General features: G+C 41.0%; 1 protein-coding gene across 2 annotated transcripts in view; it reads left to right on the top strand.

The window, feature by feature from the left end:
- Positions 1 to 16799, top strand: part of LOC137281832 (cytosolic phospholipase A2-like) — a 36371-nt gene extending 19572 nt beyond the window's left edge. Inside the window, exons 2-15 of one of the 2 annotated variants that reach the window (XM_067813462.1) lie at positions 3244 to 3363; positions 3708 to 3732; positions 5878 to 5956; positions 8579 to 8725; positions 8971 to 9124; positions 9439 to 9571; positions 9982 to 10118; positions 10573 to 10795; positions 11128 to 11242; positions 11522 to 11752; positions 12968 to 13253; positions 13654 to 13963; positions 14486 to 14672; positions 15647 to 16799. In XM_067813462.1, the coding sequence (XP_067669563.1) occupies positions 3356 to 3363; positions 3708 to 3732; positions 5878 to 5956; positions 8579 to 8725; positions 8971 to 9124; positions 9439 to 9571; positions 9982 to 10118; positions 10573 to 10795; positions 11128 to 11242; positions 11522 to 11752; positions 12968 to 13253; positions 13654 to 13963; positions 14486 to 14672; positions 15647 to 16305 (2694 nt within the window). In that variant the 5' untranslated portion in view covers positions 3244 to 3355 and the 3' untranslated portion in view covers positions 16306 to 16799. Of the gene's footprint in view, positions 1 to 2701; positions 3364 to 3707; positions 3733 to 5877; positions 5957 to 8578; positions 8726 to 8970; positions 9125 to 9438; positions 9572 to 9981; positions 10119 to 10572; positions 10796 to 11127; positions 11243 to 11521; positions 11753 to 12967; positions 13254 to 13653; positions 13964 to 14485; positions 14673 to 15646 lie in introns of those variants that run through there. The other variant, XM_067813461.1, reaches the window with a different exon arrangement.
- The last annotated feature ends 3050 nt before the right edge of the window (positions 16800 to 19849 follow it).

Genomic DNA, 19849 nt, shown 5'->3' on the forward strand with positions numbered 1-19849 from the left:
TATGTATAACATAAGTGAGTGGACCAAATACAAAGACACAAGCCTCACATGCGCGTATGTATCCGTTCATAATTCAATACTTCAATATTTGGGAATTTGTTCATATTACGTCGCCATGTGTACAATGTATAATGTATATCAGGTATATCACAAAATAATAATACAGAAAAGTAAATGTGTGTATGTGTGCGTGTGTGCGTGCGTGCGTGCGTGCGTGCGTGTGCGTGCGTGCGTGTGTGTGTGTGTGTGTTACGTTTGTGCCCGTAAATATACGAGCCACTTGTGAGAATGTGAAACAGATTCAGGTGCCATCAAGTGTCAGTATGCCCTCAGAGACTTCTATTCATTTAAAACAGTCAAGTATCAGCATGCCGCTTAAATACTTCTATTCATATGAAACATGCCCAAGTGTCGAAATGCCATCCTGTCTCTGTAAACAATGCAATTTGAGAGAGGCGGGAGCCTGTGTGTATCAGATTTCGTGATGGATTTGTAAGCGTGTTGGAGACCTGCTCGACTGATGTATGCTGCTTATGTATAATGTTGATTGCAACAAATTATCCCATTTGAATTAAGAAGGAACCCCAGGGAGAGCAGATATTCAGAACCTAGGAAAAATCTAGAATGATTTTTAGGACGTAACATTGCAAGGAGCGTTAGACTGTTGGGGAAATGATATGGTTGAAGGACTGTGAGACAGACTAGAGACTTGCCCTGAGCTGTGAGACAGACTAGAGACTTGCCCTGAAGGGTTAATGTAGACTACACCAAAACTAGAAGTCAAACAAGACATCATTGTCACGATGTGAAGTGAAGCTGGTTTCGAACATCACACACCAAGTCATGAATATATGTATAAGAGAGGGGCCTCCGAAGCTCATCCCTTTAAAATCTATTATCCTTAAATGATTTCTTCTCATCGGCGTAATGGGTGGGCAAACATGGCTAAATACAGGTATGGCATTTAAATATGTAAACGGCATCTAAACCATTACACAGGATCCATGATTCCACTTCAACGAACTGTTAGGGATAGGTTTTAAGGTAACTGAAGAGTGTAAAGTAAAGGTGAATATAGAGGATATCCTCCCATCGCCAGGGCCTATATTCAGTACAGTGCTAGATATCACTAAAATAGCACCTAGATATCCACCAGTCTATATCCTCCCATCGTCAGGGCCTACATTAAGTACAGTGCTAGATATCACTAAAATAGCACCTAGATATCCACCAGTCTATATCCTCCCATCGTCAGGGCCTACATTAAGTACAGTGCTAGATATCACTAAAATAGCACCTAGATATCCACCAGCCTATATCCTCCCATCGTCAAGGCCTACACTCAGTACAGTGCTAGATATCACTAAAATAGCACCTAGATATCCATCAGCCTATACCTAGTCCTAGACCAAATGCTAGAAAAGACCCTATCTCTTAGGATCTCTCAGCAATAGTAAACGTGTTATCCAGTAATTAGTATGACACTAGCCACAAGCACTATGTACCAGGCTACCATGACACACTGGGTTCATTCCACTGTTGAAACAGTGTAACATGTTCATAAAACAGCTGCATAAGTATTGGCCATATGGTTTAATGGATGGTGACAAACACTGGTGTTCAACATGATCAAGACATGCAGTGTAGGTGATAAGGCTAGAGGGTGCATCATTTAACTGATTTTGATGCTATTTCTTCATTTGGCCTACGACTATATTACCTTGTGACAGATCTTGAAATGATCCAATTGGTCTCCGAGAATGTGTTGATATTTAAATTTTCATGACCTCAAATACCTTTGTCCAGATCTCTAACTGTATTAATTATTCCAGATACTGTATATTATGATCCCTGGTTGTTCTGTAAGAACTCTGTATAGTACTTGTTAGACCAACAACTCTTCTCTGATATCAACATATTTTACTGAAAAAAGTTCATAGTAAAAAAAATAAAATATAACGAAAATGAGCCCTCTGACATTTTTCATTTTAGACTTGCCAAATTTCCAGACGTGCGTGGGCTTTCTTGAATATATTTACTTCAGGGTCTGTTTGTCATAGTAAGTACTTGAGTAGAAACACGCCATGTGTTCATAATGTCATGTCATTACCAGAGTTAAAGTTATGCTAGGATTGTTCTCAAGGCTGACACTGAATATATCCCTATTGTCCATGGGTACACTTGTACATTCACACTTCCACCCACAAATATAGGGATGAAACCAAGCGTTATATGAGAACAGGATCAGATCTGGGCCACTGTGAAGGCTTATGATGCCTTGTATGGCAAAGTTACCCCTCGCCGACAACCATCGATAAGTAATGTCCCTTTGTACTCAGTAATAACTATGTGAAACTGTTAAAGATGGTAAGTGATTAGTAATTTGGGCTAGTTTTCAGATACCTGTCATAAGCATAAACACGTTGTTCCTCACACATACGAGGACACAGTACTGAATCCTCCAACGCATAAATGAAACTGTTCCTAATCTGTGAGTGATACAGCATCTGGGGCAATGCTTCAAGGTTTGTGTGTACTGTACGGTGGACGGTGGATGTCACGCTCGTGTATACATGATATATAAAAACATTGGGTCGTTTCGTGTGGGCTGAGCTGTAGCCAAGAGTACGGAAACGGGCAAATCCATGTGCGGCTGCTCTGATAAGACCAGCCTCTCTCTGTGTTATGACCTGACAAGTTCGGTGTGTGCTGGGATTTAGTGTTTACACAGTGGTGTGGCCGTATGCATGTTGTCGGAGTTGGGGCTTTAGTCAGTTCTACCAGGACGACTCGAAGTGCAGTCTCTTGTCCATCACAACGCTGAATCAATACGTCAATGTTCCTTTAATCGGCTGAGCCGCATCAAGTTATCAAAGTATAGTTATCAAATAACGAGATCAGTCGGGCGATAGACGGTGACAGGGTCTGTTAGTGCGCGTGGAAATCAAGTCTTTTCATTGGTTGGAGTCACGAAAGGTCACCGTGTGTTCCTCTTGTGACGTCACAGACAACATATCTCTTTCATTGAGATTTTTCCACCCACGTATATATAGTGATGAGTCTCAAGAAGCCTAAAGACATTTTCAAATATCCTCGACCGAGGACGGATACAGTATTACCCAGCCCGACTACCAAGCGGGTTCAGTTTGACGACAGCCTTGTGTTTGACAGTGACGACATGGGTGTAGTATACGAGAGAAGCAACTCAACACCATCTAAACCAGGCAATATCCCTTTTTTCAGACAGCATAGTCGTCGCCGAAGCATTAGAGACACTGCAACATCACCAACGACACCCGACGACTACGTTCCATTCATTCCACCAGAATCACCGTCCCCATCAAAAGCCAAGAAAATGGACAGGTACGTTACGTTCTTTTCCTGATCTCAGTTGTAAGATGGAATAAACTAACACATTCCACATTTCATACAGCATGCTTTTCTTTGCATATGATATATGTTAATATATAATTGTACTATAACCCTAAAGAGTATTAATCAATCAACAATTGCCCAGTAGATATATATTTGTTTATAGTATTTTGTGATGTTTAGTCTTTTTTACTTACGATATGCACGTGGTATTTTCAACAACTCTCAACTATTGCCAAACCGTTGCCATTTAGATAATTGTATTCCACTTTAATTCATTAAGGTCAGCTGATGCCGGTCATAATCGTGAATAATTTGGGGCCTTTTTCTTTCAGTTTTGATCCCTACCAAGTGTTTCAGGTGAGTACACATTCTCTCAATATAACACACCCTGAAATTGAATTCTTTTCACTCATTATATGAAAACATATCGACAAAGTACACATCTCTGCCGTACGCCCTGTGTACAAACACCCCAGTGCAGATCTATTTCTGCTATCTTTATTCAATCATTTGTCCCATTCATGCTGTTTTGAGACTTTTTATTCTACAACGGTTGTAAAGGGTGTAACCTGCGTTAGGGTGGACCCTCCCACCGGTTTTCCTAATATGGCAATGGTGACCCATATTGATTTATTGATATTGGCACAGACGTGCCTCTCGCTTTAAAAGGTATTATGACAGTTATGTGCTCAAGGGGTTAAATAATCAGTGACTCCACGCTTCCCGACAGGATGTGTCTCCTGTAGTTACGCCTGTGACAGTCCTAGGTTTCCGGTGCTTGTATTTTGACATTAGAGAACTCTGGAATGTTGCCTAATGGATTTATTAGGCGAAACGGGTCTCAACCTGATACCTCTAGTAAACGCCTATGGTAAGAACAAAAACTCACATTTGATTTATATCAAGTTTCCAAGGGTGTTCGTAGAGAGGAATGTGCTCTCTTAGTCGCACAGTCCCAGAACGCTATATTTTCCTCACTACCTTGCTACCCCTCTCTGCATATCAAGGCCTCGTCTGTCTCAAAGTCCCTGAGCCACAGTACTTTTTCTACTGCCCAACTCTCACTGCAATGCTAAAGCCCTAAATGATACAAGTCTAGATTTCCCTGGATTCAAGAATCCCCCCAACTCACTGGGCTCTTTTCCAGTTCAAATGAGTTTACTTGTTACTCTAATGAGGGACGAAGCGTTAGTTTCCTTGTCAATTTAAATGGGATTATTTGCTACTGTCAAAATTATAACTAGGCAAGTCTGCCATACAGACCCTGAAGCTAATAAATCAAGAAAGCCCACGTCTAGAAAATGTGGTCAAGTCAAGATTGCCACAGCTCCTGAAAATGAAGAAAGTCTGAGGGCTCCTTTTCATTATATTTCATATTTGTTACTATGAACGTTTATTTTCGTAAAATGTGTTCTTTTCAGAGGCTAAGCGTTAGTCTGGAGTCCTGTCTGTCGCGCGTTCTGCGCCTATGTCTGTGCAACTTCGATAGAATGTATTGCAGGAATTAAACAAATATATTCCCACGGGTGATTAACCCGTGACTGAGAATCAATAAAAGACCAATCCTGTGAACGTCCATAGTGACGCGTGTACAGGAATGTGCACTTCCTTTCAAGATTTCACTCTATGAATATCGGAAGCCATATAATGCGTTTATCGTGTTTACATAATCTCGTCATGGCCGCTGCTTCGCCGACACTAATGGGACAGGACACAATGCTGTGGTGGATGTCAATATTAACACTTCCAAATGTTCACAGATTTCATGATTGAATCCGTAGTCTTTGATCTGTGATATTGAGAAAAGTGATTGATTATCGAGCGCAGACTATTCACTCAATACATGTGACAAATTATTGATTTAACCTTATTTTGAATCAGGGTAAACACTTTCAACATACTACATTTTAAGGGAATGCTAAATTGATTTTTCTTGACAAATAATTCCAGGAACGCCCGTATTAAAAAAGAAAATATCTCGTGGAGCGTACACAGGATTCTCATGCGTTACTTCCATTTCTTAACAGTTTGGTGGCTTTGTGTACGTTAGTGCGTAATGATCTAATGATCACCATAAAAATGTCGCTGATAAACTAAACCACAAAAACTTAATCCCCTTTCGTAACACTTTTTGCAACCTTAAATGATTATCTCCCACATTCGCTACAAAATCAGGATATGCACATCTGGGGCAGGTGGCTAGCGTTCGCCCGTGACACCGAAGACCCAGGTTCGATTCCCCAGACGGTTACAATGTGTGTAGACCATTTCCCTTATCCCCAGTTTCCATATAACGGAGGGGCGGTGAGGTAGCCTTGTGGTTAAAGCGTTCAAAAACCCGGGTTCGATTCCCTACATGAGTAAAATGTGTGATGCCGATTCCTGGTGTTCCCCACCGTGATACTGCTGGAATACTGCTAAAAGCGCCGTTAAACCCAACTCGCTCACTCTCTCGACATAACGGCGTAAAACTCTATTCACTCATTCCCCTTGATGTTCCAGGTGAACCACTTACCTTGTATGATCCTCACAGTCAAGGTCATCTGCGGCAAGAACATCACAAAAGGATGGGAGGACTACCGTAAGTAGATCTCCGTGCGAGATATATTCCACGTTCAAAGTACTTATTCTAATTATTTCCTTCCCGCTGTTTCCAAAACGTTCCAAAAATAACTGTCTGTTTACACTGAAATTCAGCACCGTGTTTGAAGTTCGCTAATGTTTTATTCAAGGCTGATTAATTAAGATGCGTCTAATCTGGGCTGAGTTGGGAAGCTGGCGAGCCCAGCGTGGTTTATGAGTCAAACGAGAATACATTCTGTCATTGTTATTGACGCTTATCGGACTTAACAGCTTGGTTGGTTTGTTGTTAAAAGGCCGTACTCAGCATTGTCCCAGCTTTATATGGCGGCGGTCTGTAAACAGTTGACTCTGGACCAGACAATCCAGTGATAGAGAGCATTAACATATATCTACTTACTTAGGACACTATGGCATGTGTCAGCCAAGTCAGCGAGTCTGACCACCCGATACCATTAGTCTGACCACCTGATACCTTTAGTCTGACCACCCGATACCTTTAGTCTGACCACCCGAATACCGTTAGTTTGACCACCCGATACCGTTAGTCGCCTCTTACGACAAGTATCTTCACGGGTCCCTTATATAGTGTTTTTGGAGTACTGAATCACTGCAAGACCGACTTTAAACCTACTGATCTTTCTTTAGCAATATATCTCATCATAAAAGGAAAGGCATCAGGGTATCCTTTGTAGCTGCTGACGCAGAGTATGAAGAATCACCATACAGAAATGGCATCTTATCCCAAGAGAGTAATTAAGCTAACCACATGCACCTCATATCAACATTACTAAGTACACAGCTATCCGAAGCTCATAACTAACTACCCCCCATGAATACATCTTAGCGTCGACCAATGCCTGTCTAAGATCGGTCCACGTTATAATTTGGGGGTTACAGTTATAGTGGTCGTTTAATGCCAAAGGTATTCATGACGTATTCAGAAAACACGTGCTGTGTAGCCCAAAGAAATCTCCAGAACCACGAGCCAATGTAATACATTTCATACCGACATGCTTAAGTAGTGATGCGAAAATAGCTACTATTGTTTGTCAAATGTACATATGCTACATTTCGGTCGATGTTTATTTGGGGCTTTGTCAGAACGACCTAAATAATGAGGTATTTATGAGTTTGTGGGTGCTGGGAATAGGTTTCCCTGGCCTCACACGTGTAACTGTGGCCTTTCGGTTAAACGTCTCGCATCTGACGAACATTTACACACCAAACAACTTGCGTCCTGTCATTGAATGCTGTACATATCTCACAGGACAGCCTACATCGCAATTCAGTGGCGCAAGTTCTTTTAAGGAGATCTCACATTTTGTTTGCAGTAATTTAGACATGTACAATTTTAAATGAGTCATTTAAACTGATTTTCCTTCCTATGTCAATATGTTTTTTCTATCGTATACTTCATTTTACAGCAAATATTTTTGTTATTTGAAATTTAAACACAATTATGTTTGATAAGAATAAAATGTATCGCCGCCACTATATAACTGTAACATTTTAGTGCGGTGTAAAACTGAACTCACTCACTCACTTACTACATCGATATTACATAATGTGTCTCGTCATATCGTTTAGGCGTCCCATGTTTAGACATTTAAACTTTACTTCCGCAAATCTCGGAAAAGTGTGACATACTCTTGTGAACGACAGACAGCGTCAAGCCAATAGCTGGATATTACTTAACCATGAGTCAGGGGCTGACGTGACACCGCTTTCTACAATGCTTTCTACTGGAGATGTAATTGTATCATTTCACGGTCTCAAGGCCTTTAGCTATAGTGGTGTAGACACACCCAATGTCCCAGAAATACTGTTTGAAGTTATCAATATTGAAAATCTTCGTAATATTGTTTCCGACATACAGCTGGAATATTGCCGAATGAAACGAATTTAAACAACACACAAAACACAGTTATGAATGTGACAAAATATATACCAACATGAAGAAATGAATCACACGTTTCGTACATTTACGTATTTGATGATATGAATTGGTTGTGAAGGTGATAGGTCAACACGTGAATTAGTGACAATGCTTTATGTTTGGCGATATGCCAGCAGTAAAACTGCGGGGATACCGGAAATAGGATTTACATCCCTTGAAAAGAACAAGAAGAGATTATTTAGATGAAGAAATGAACGGTTTCAAATTTGAATTACACAGTGGATGGTTCAGAGTTTGTATTTAATTTGGAAATTTGTGGACCATTTTGTGTTTGTTTGTTTATTTGTTTCCTTTTGAACGCTACAGTCAACAATATCCCAGTAACGTAACGGCTGTTTGTAAATATGACATTAGAGGATCGGGAAGGTGGTGGAGGACGAGGCCTATGTATGACAGTCTGGACCAGACAATCCAGTGACTGACATCAAGAGCACCGACCTACGCGATTTTGTGTCAACCAAGTCAGCGAGCCTTATCCCCTGCTCTCCATCCTTTGCAATGCATGGATTTTTTAGACCAAAAAAAATTCTAAGCTGCATCATGACGATTAATTTTGTGCTAATTTGATGAAGACATGCTTCAGTGTGACAGACACAGCACATCTGGGGACAATTGTAGATCTACAATAACATTCACGTCTGTATTGTTTTGTTTTTTTTGCAGTCGACACGCCAGATCCGTATATTTCCTTAAGGGTGCGGAATGCCCCTGAGGGCCGCAAGAGAACTGTTACAGTGGACAACAACCCAAATCCCGTCTGGAACGAGACTTTCACATTCCTGCTTGATATCCGGGAAAAGAACAGATTGCGTATGTAGTGTATTGATTGTTGTAACATTATTAGTAGAATAGTATTGTGTTAGTTAAATAGGATTATCTTAGTATAATAATATTGTCTTAGTGGAACAGCACTGTCTTAGTAGAATATGGTTGTCTTAGTAAAATCGGATCGTCTCAGTACAGTGCGTGGCATTACCGAGAAATGAGAAGGGTAAACTTAATTTCTATTTATATGCGTCAAGATCACGCGTTTCAATTTCAATTTGGTTTTACAGAGATCAGCCTGATGGAGGCCAACCTAGTGTACGACCAGGAACTTGGAACAATATACTACGACCTGTACAAAATGACAGAAGGACAATGGATGAGAGAAAAGTTCATTTTCAACGAAGTGTCGGAAGTCTATGTCGACTTGCTTCTGTGCTGGGAGTAAGTCGAGAATTTAAACGTCCTCATTCATATACTAGTATATTAAGTCCCATTTTGTCAGTCTGGCTGTACAAAGCAATCTTTGCGATAAGGTAATCTTTATCTAAACTCAGACCTACCACTGTCATAGCACTGATGTGATTTCGGACAACGACATCCTGCTCAATCAAAGATAAGAACATGTTCCACATATCGACTTGTAGACAATGGACACGATGGTCTTCAGATACTGGACCAGGGTTCAAACTTTTAACCGGTAGATTGTTTTAAAACATGGATTGAAATTAATTTCATTGACTGTTTCCTAATTTCAGCAAAAATCCCACCTTGAGGTACAGTTTGTGTCTATGTGACTCTGAAAAACAGTTTCTGGAGAAGAGGCGAGAAAAGGCATTTGAGGGAATGAGGAAACTCCTAGGGGACAGGTCACCGGAACAGTTCAGCGAGGTCAGTTCCGGATAGGCCAGTCGTACACTCTCAGTGATTATTTTTAATATTAATATTTTTAATAAACAATATAAATAAGGGCCTGTTTGTTAATAACATGATCTAGCTGAATGAATCTGAGAATGTGTACTTTACTGAGAAACTATCATACTACGTATGATCTCTTTCTTAAAGTTATTGCGTGTGTTGTTTATTTAAATTAGTTGTGTTTATGGGTATTGGTGTGGTTTTAAGAGGCGGTTAGCCTAGTGGTTAAAGCGTTCGGTCATCACGCCCGGTTCGAATCCCTACATGGGTACAATGTGTGAAGCCCAGGCCATGATACTGCTAAAAGGTTAAACTAAACTCACTCTCTCAATGTTCATATTTTTAAACATGTTCATATATTCTGTAATATTATTTATCTGTAGGTCCCCAACATAGCTGTGTTAGGGTCTGGTGGTGGATTCCGTGCCATGGTGGCACTGAGTGGTGTGTTCAAGGCTCTGAGTGACACGGGGGTCCTAGACACAGTGACATATGCCTGTGGGCTGTCCGGCTCATCCTGGTATGTAAAACTGTAGACTCTCATTAGCTCAAGTGAATAAGTATTCTAATTATGCTTTATTACATAAAAGAGAGCTGTTACATCTAGTCTTCTCTCTAAAGATGTGTAATGATTGCAACTATGCATGCGCAAACAAGTTGCCCCTAACGCCTATTGAAACTTTGAAAACTGGTTAATGTGAAGTGCGGACACGCCCCCAATCATTCTGAAAAAAAGCTGTGCAGTGGTTCTATTATCCCAGGTATCCAGTATAAACTATACATAGGGGCGGTGGGTAGTCTAATGGTTACAGCGACCTCTCATCACGCTGGAGACCCGGGTTCGATTCTACAAAATGGGTACAGTATGTGAAGCCTACTTGTCGGGTCCCCCGCCGTGTTAGTGCTGGAATATTGCTAACAAAGACAATAACAGTAGACAGAAGTATAATGCTATACATCCTGCTTCTTCACAGGTATCTGTCCAATCTATACTCCTACCCTCGCTGGCCTGACATGGATCTTGGGGAGGTACAGGAGGACCTCAAGAACAACATTGACCGGAGCATCATGTGGCTTCTTCAACCACAGAGTGTCTACAGGTACCTCCAGACAATTCTCAAGAAACGACGCGAGGGACAGCCTGTCAGCTTCACCGACTTCTTCGGTCACATGGTTGGCGAGACCCTACTGAAGGGGGTAAGATAGCTTTGCACCTTCAACTTCCACCAATGAAGTTGTAACTTTATATTATTATCTTTTACCTCATGATCTTTTAACATAGCGCCAGGTTCCAGCTCGGCAGCTCACAGGCGCTTTGTTTTTCCCTCGATCAAAATGTCAGTCTCAACGACACTTCGTATTATCAATCTCGACGCCACGGGGAACATACAACTCTTGCAGCGATTTTAAATCATGACCGTTATGAGAAAAAGATGTTTCGGTTGAAAATAATTTTAGCCGCGAAGTAAAATATAAACAAGATGGAATCTGTGAATTTTGTCGTTAAATATTTATCTCTCATTTTCCAGCGGATGGACAGTAAACTGACTGATCAACGAGAGAAAATCAACGACGGCGATGCTCCCATGCCGATGTATACATGCGTGCATGTGAAGAAAGACGTTCCAGCAAGATCATTCCAAGGTGAGTACAGATATCACTTTAATGATAATAATAATAATAATACCATAAACATTAACAACAATCACTAGTGTAGGTGTTGAGTAAGTGAGTGAGTGAGTGTCATGGCCGGAGAGACCAGAAACGGGGTTCACAAATTCTATGTACCCAATTGGGGGATCGAACCCGTCTGTTTGGTGTGGTGAGAGAACGCTTTAAACACGAGGCTACCTCCTACCATTTATGTAATATATGCAGCTAGACAAAAACATTACACATTGTACATATTTATGCTATTTCCAGAATGGGTAGAATTTACTCCGTACGAAATCGGACTGCCAAAATATGGAACATTCCTGGACTCCGAGTTATTTGGCAGCAAGTTCTTCATGGGAAAGCTGTGTAAGAAGTACGAAGAACCTCCCCTACACTTCCTCCAAGGAATCTGGGGAAGTGCCTTCTGTATCTTGTTCAAAAGACTGTTGGAAGATAACAGACGAGTGGACCCAGCTGAGATGATTAGACAGGAACTAGGTAAGGGCGTGGTTCATGTAACTCAATTACGGACATGCGCACTTGCATATTATCTTTATCCAATGCAATCACCAGCCTCGTTCCTGGTTCCTCTTTACCAAATTTAGATGTCTTGTTTGCTATTCAACAACGCACTCCTTAATATTCCCGCTGTATATATTGGCGGTTTGTTAATAGCGGAGTCTTACTAGTAGAGACTTATATGATCGATAATCGAAATATCGTCGATAGAACAATTCTTAATGATGATGGATATGAATACTGTGCCATAGATACACACTTTTGTGATAGAATAGAGTTTTAATTCTCTTACACAACACACAAAGTCATTCTTTTTCTCATTGGCTGTTCCTAACTTATTTTGAGGATGGTGTTGTGTTAGTAGTCCACGAATAAGCATGTCATCGTTCACCAGTGATTTGGAATACATTGGACAAAATAAGTTAGGGATATTGGTATTTTATGACTGATATTGTATCAGTATTTCAATGAATAAATACATCATTATTCATAATTTCAAAATTTACATATATCCCTAACTATTTTTAAGCTGTATATATTCACTTTCAGACTTTTTTGCTAAAAGTTACTTCTCCCATATTTATCTTTAATAAATCAATATTTAGTTGACCATTATCGATCTCTATGATCGATATCCAGCCCCCCAGAATCTAGCACTTACCAATATGAGCATTGATCCATGCAGCTGGCAGACGATGACACGAGTGATCCAAGTCAGCGAGACTGACCACCCGAGCCCGTTAATCGCTTCTTACGACAAGCATGGTTTGCTGAAGATCAGTTCTAACGCGGATCTTCCATGGTGCCATTTAAGAAGAAGAGCGCTGTATATTTATACATATGTACATGCATGTTCCCGTGATCATTACAGTGACCTCTAGAGCAGTGGAAGCCCACTGATCTTCAGCAACCCATGCTTGTCGTAAGGGGCAACTAACAAGATCGGGTGGAAGGGCCCAGTGACTTGGTTGACACATGTCATCGTATCCTAGCTGTGTAGAATATTCCTGAGGGAGGCGTCATGCAAGAGAACATCAAATCATAGTGTTTATCACCATCACATGCACAACACAAACAACTGTGTGATTTACACTGATTAATTTGTAACTGCCCGAGCATAAGGATATCTGAAGCCACGAGCAGCAATAACACCTACATCTACACACTCTCGTAAGATTTACCATTTACTTTCAGGCAAAGAACTGGAAATGAACCGACTTGCTGCTGAAGAGGACAGTAGTGACTGTAGTGATGAAGAAGATGATGTGGACGACGTCATTCCCACGTCAACTGAAAGTAGCGACGACTCCATCGACAACACCTCAGCCCCAACTCCTACGAAACAGGTCAAGGTCACATTTGCTCCTGAGGTGGAGAAAATCCCGGAAAGAAAACGACCAGAACTGAAAAGAGCAGAGTCACAACATAAAACCCGACAGTGGAGTTACTGGCATAACATGCTCAAAGGAATGGTGGAAAAGTGAGTTTCGATTTCAGGAAAGTTTCTGTTTTCAAGATACCCGTGAATATCCGGGCTAGAACTGATCTTCAGCAACTCCTGCCTGTCGCATGGGCGACTAGCGGGATCGGGTGGTCAGGCTCGCTGAATCGGTTGATACATGTCACCTCAAATGCGTATGGACTGATGCTTAACTGTTGATCACTTGATCGTCTGACCCAAGCTCGATTATTTACCGCCTCCATATAGCTAGACTATTTCTGAGTGCGGCGTTTAACAACAAACAAGTAAACAAACCAAATCGTTTTCAAGAATTCAAGAATATTACACCAGTGCATAATTTAAACATAGCAACCCAATAGTGTATCAGTTTACATATCTAGACTAGATCGCAATGACCTAAATTCAATTTCCGTTCCAGCAAAAACTTCGAACTGCTGAGCACGAGGACAGGAAGGGCAGCTGTCATCCACAACTTCATGCGCGGGTTGTCTCTGCAGGAACAGCATTTATCTCCCTTTACACCTGTTAGCGAACGTGTTAAAGAAGGCGATGAGTTTGATGGCATCTTCGACATGCACCCAACAACAGTGAAGCATATCTACATGGTGGATGCCGGTCTGACATTCAACTCCCCATATCCACTGGTGCTCAGACCTCAGAGAAACATCGATATTATCCTGTCCTTTGACTTCAGCGCCAGGCCCAGTGATAGCACTCCTCCTTTTAAGGTAATTTGCATATGTTTGTAAAATTGCAAATTAATAAATATATTAATCAATCAATTAATCAAACAAAATAATCAGATTTGGTTGTCCTTAAACGTGGTATTCAGCCGTATTCCTACTGTATGAAGGCTGTCTGTAAATAATTGAGACTGGACAATACAATCCAGTGATTAACATCATGAGCATCGATCTGCGCAATTTGGATATGATGCTATGTGTCAACCACGTTCACCCAACCCGGTGCAGTTGCTGAATAAAAATTCTAATCCGGAAAAAGGGTCAAGAGGAAACGGATACATTACATAATTATAAATTGATTTTTAACAGACAAATTTCATTGTTTTTCAATGAAACATTTTACAGTTTATTTTTACAATTGATGGTGCCGTTTCACTACGGGCAGCTCTATATTTTTAACACACTAATTAATGTTTTTCATGAGAATATTTATGAGAGTATGTGTGATAATGCCTCTTTGAATACGTCTTTTTTGCCCCAATATTTATTTGTATATTTCCTCCTCAGGAACTTCTACTGGCAGAGAAGTGGGCCAAACTGAACAGATTATCTTTCCCTCCCATTGACCCAACTGTGTTTGACAGAGAAGGACTTAAGGAATTGTACATCTTCAAACATCCCACAGACCCGCACTGCCCAGTCGTAATGCACTTCTGCCTCGTTAATATCAACTTCAGGAAATTCTCCAAACCTGGTACGTGGACTATTTTCAAAAAAGTAAATAAAAGTAAATAAAATAAATAAAAATAAATAAATAAAACAAATACCATGAAGAGTGAGTGAGGTTAGTTGTACGCACCTGTTAGCAGTGTTACAATGATATGACACGGTGTGTGGGGTTGGGGGGCACCTTACATATGAAATACAATATACACGGGGTCCGTGAACACTTGGTGCTCTGATTTTCACACACACAACAGGGTCGTCTCCGTTTGTCTTGTACCATTACTAGGGCTGTAAATTTGCAAAAAATGTATTAGAACATATTGCAATTCGGGTACCTGCGATATATACTGTGGGAAGAAAATAGGGGATGACATGAAAGCACAAGTGTTCCCTTATTATATTCCAGTTTTTACACAAGCTATTCGATACAACGCGCGCGAAGAAACTTGGAAATACATAAAGGAACACCCGTCCTTTCATGTGATCCCATAATATCCCCTCAGCATATTAAAAAATTGAGTGTTTGACAATGACGCGAATTGAATATGTCTGTTTTATACATTATAAATTCCTCAACATATTTGTTATGGTGTTAATAACGACATTCTCAAAATTAGGTTCCATAGTCAAGGATCCTATTTTCTCTTCTATACAACTTCTAAAATATTGAACAAATACAACAAGCCGTTTTGTCATTGAATAACGAAAGAAAACATATGTTGTGAATGAAAGTTTGAATAGACTTTAATTTAAAGAATGAAAATTTGGTATATGTTCAGTACCCAATAAACCCCAGAAAACATAGCACAACAGTTATCGGCTGAAAGGTGTATTGCGATATACCGGTATACAAGTAATACCGTCCAGCCCTAAACGTTACCGTTCTGTTTATCTAAGCAGGAAAACATTTCCTTTAAATGGTGATGTAGTTTCACGCAAACTTAATTCATAACACTTGTGAAACGTGAACAGGATAGTGACTGTTGTGTTTTTGTTTTACAGGAGTAGAGAGGACAACTAAAGAGGATCTCGAGTTTGCTGATTTCGACCTGTTTGACGATCCAGCTACACCCTACTCCACTTTTAACTTCTGCTACACTCACCAACAGTTCCAACGCTTGTCGAAATTGACAGAATTTAATACATTGCTCCACATAGATGACATTAAGAATGTCATTGCAGATAAGATTGAAACCAAAAGGTCATGCCCTCCAAGGGTTCCTTTCAAGTCGAAGGATATGAAACTGTTGAGAATCAAAAGTATCCAGGAGAGGAGAAGATTGAAGAAGTACCTTTCAAGGGTAGAAAGTATCCATCAGGCCAAGTCCCCTACTGGCGAACCCACAAGTCCTTTCTTCACAGCCCCGGAGGGTTTGGATGATGTTCCAGAGAGTCCTGATCCAATGCACAGCGATGGCGCGAAGAGAAGGAGAGTGAAGCTAACTAGACAAGACACAGTTGGAACTCTAAACAGCATCACCGAATCTATTTCCCTGGATTCGCCTAAAGCACTTTCTGGGAAACAGTTTGATATGCCTCAAAACGGACATTCCGATGACGACATCGACACCGACTCTGACGACTACGAAGACATCTGGTATGACGCCCAGACTTATCACTTTGACCCCAAAATGAATACCGTCACATCCTGTGCATCGTGACGGGTTATTTAGACAAAACAAGGGCTGTAGTTCCTGAGTTTGGTGCTAACCGAATTCACTCACCTCCCATAGTGGGTAGATGCATGTTCGGTCGTGGCAGAAACAGGTGCTTGAACACCGGGTGTTATGTGCCTTACCATGACGAACAGTTCGGCATCCGCTTGAACACCCTCTGATATCTCATGATAGAGGATAGCATCCCAGAATATTTTGTGACTTTGCTTGATAATTTGCTTAACTTATTTACCATGGTGATATCGCGTGTTACGAAAGTACTGTGCTCAACTTATTTATTACAAGGCTTGGAACAGCCAGACTGTGAAAGAGGGGATATGTGGGACCACTGCAAGAGTTTAGTGCTCCCATTCTGTGATGTGCAATAGAGTACTATCTCGGCATTTTTACTAATATTTGTATAGCTTTATTTATTGTTTTATTTGTAAGAAAAGAGTAAAACATGTCAATTTGAATAAATTGAAGATACACATATAACGGTACATTTCTTTACTCGCATCGTCCTCTCATCTGACGTGCAGGTCGAGAATACAATCCAACAGCGTCACTGGAAGTGGGATTCACACACTGTACCCATGTGGGGAATCGAACCCGGATTTTGGCGTGACAAGTGAACGCTTTAACCATTTGGCGTCCAACCGGCCCGCTTGACGTTGAGTTCTACAACATAAATCTATGGGAATATACACCATTCAGCAAAGAGATATATTAGATAATTCAGCACCGGTTTGTCAGTTCTTTTGGACACATGTACGGGATCCGACAATCATATGTGCATTTATATACACACTGTTTACACTTCCAGTTAATATAAACGAACTGATTTAACTTTGCTACACACCACCACACTGCTTGGGTCTTCACAATGAGAGTTTTGACCTCTCGTTTAGAGATGCTAACCCTTTGTTGATATGGTCAACTTCCCAGGTGCCCTTGAACAATAACGTCTGAGTCAGGGCTGGTAGCCATCAGGTCATAATGGCCGCGCGTGTTAGGACATCAAATGGGTGTTTGGGACCATGGACAAGACTAGTTTGGTGAATGTAAACCTCATATTCTACCAGCAAAATATCTGGAGCATGACCTTTTCATTGACACTACAGGTTAACATGTATTTCATCAATGATGCAACCCTTACTATGAATTGCCTAGCGCTAAATGGGCAGGGGGAATAGCCTAGCCTAGCATTGGCTCGCTTCCCCGTATGGGATCAATGTGTGGAACCTGTTTCTGGTGTCTCCCACAATGATATTGCTGGAATATTGCTAAAAGCGGTGTAAAACTATACTCAGTCAGCCGTTCTTACAGGCATGGGTTACAGAAGGCCAGTTCGAACCCGAATCTCATCGTGAAATTTCAGGAATATTGCTAAACGTGTCGTCCACTCACTCACTCTATCAGTGGTGAGTAGCTACCAGATGTCATTTACAAGTGTTACCCGGTAACTTAATGCGATGCATACATTCTTTCCTTAAAGCGACAAGATAAACCTAAACGAGAGGAAATGAAAGAACACATTTGATCTATATCCCACGAATCGCCACTGACAAAAATATCTAATATCATTTCTTAAATATAATTTAGAAGTGACAACAGGAAAGAGTAAGACTATATTCTGCAAAGTCCTGGTCTTCATATCACAGATGTTGACATCCGTAAATTTCCACTTTAATAAATTAGTTATTTCATCCAAGCGTACCCGTGAAGATCCGGGTGAGGACTGGTCTTCAGGAACTCATGCTTGTCCTTGGTGACCAACGGGATCGGATAGTCAGGCTTGCTGACTTGGATGACACATGTCATCGTACCCCACTTGCTAAATCGATGCTCATACTATTGATCACTGGATTGTGTGGCCCAATCGATTATTTACAATCCGCTGCGATTGGTGGAATGTTGCAGCGTTAAAGCACAAACTAACCAATAGTTGAACCAACCATCCAGGTGTATTCAAGGTCAGTCTAACCATGAGCATTCAGTGCGTGTTGAAAGATTGATAACCTCTCTCTCGTATAGTCGACTCGCTGAATAAAGTACGTGTATAATGTATGACTGTCCCTTTGTATTGACATCGACTGGAAGGACGTTAATCCATCGTTCATACAAAGGAATCCCGCTTGTTGTTCTGGTTTATTTGTCATTCTCTTAACTTGATAATACGTAGGCATGACTTTTGTTCGGTCGAGTTAATTACGAACCAAAGCACTGAATCTGCTACCGTCACTGCGCCACCTGCAGATCACGTGCACACATCAAAGCACGTCACGGAAGCCAGACTGAGGTGTATACTCATTGGTCGAGTAGATTTGAAGCTACACTGTGATTGGTTGATATTCATTCAATCGAAACTAGTTTAATTCAGTTCGCTCAACGTGTAAATGTTAAAACCGCAAATATTTGATTTTTACTTGTGATGTACTGCGTGGACTGTTGATGAGGTAATGCTGCGGGGAATTGTCGCCTTTGTTTACTCATTTGTTTACTTATTTGAGTGACATTGTTGTTTAATTAGTAAGTCAATAAGCGCGTCAGAGCAATGGCTGACATTATAAGCACCCGTTAACGTAGCTGGAATAGATTACATGCATCCACAAACACGCGAACCCGTCAGATGCCCAAGGAAGGCCCCATGTAACCTGGTGCCCTGTACCAAGCCATGTAACCAGGTGCCCTATACCAAGCTATATCCCATGTAACCAGGTCCCTATACCAAACCATGTAACCTGGTGTCGATACCAAGCAACATCCCATGTAACCAGGTGCCTGTACTACACCTTGTCCCATGTAACTAGGTGCCCCATACCAAGCCATGTCTCATGTAACCAGGTGCCTGTACCAAACCATGTTCCATGTAACCAGATGCCTATACCAAGCTATGCCCGTTGTAACCAGATGCCCCATGCCCCATGTAACAAGGTACCCTATGTCAAGCCATGTACGATGTAACCAGGTGCCCCATACCAAGCTATGCCCCATGTAATGAGGTACCCTATGTCAAGCCATGTACGATGTAACCAGGTGCCCCATACCAAGCTATGCCCCATGTAATGAGGTACCCTATGTCAAGCCATGTACGATGTAACCAGGTGCCCCATACCAAGCTATGCCCCATGTAATGAGGTACCCTATGTCAAGCCATGTACGATGCAACCAGATTCTATATACCAAGCTATGTTCTACGTAACCAGGCTCCTTATACCAAGCTATCCGATGTGCCCTAATACAGGATGAAAACATCTCAGATATTGAGAAAAAAAAGTCAAAGTATGATTAACATACTTGTATGCCTAAAAACGTTGGCCGGCCACAATTACTTCATGAATAACTGAAACAGAAGGTTGTAACTTGCCTCACAGACCGTGTAACAACTCCATCCAAGAAAGCTGATTGCAAGTCTGGAATATGTGGCAAGTCTATATTTCACTATATTTTATAATTTAGAAACAGTTTTTTTCTGTTAAGCATACGCTATTCAGTGTAGGAAGGATGCGGCTTCTAACAACGCTAATCTGATTCAGATGAAACTCGG

Source organism: Haliotis asinina, chromosome 4 (assembly GCF_037392515.1).
Source record: "Haliotis asinina isolate JCU_RB_2024 chromosome 4, JCU_Hal_asi_v2, whole genome shotgun sequence".
NCBI classification, from domain to species: Eukaryota; Metazoa; Mollusca; class Gastropoda; order Lepetellida; family Haliotidae; genus Haliotis; species Haliotis asinina.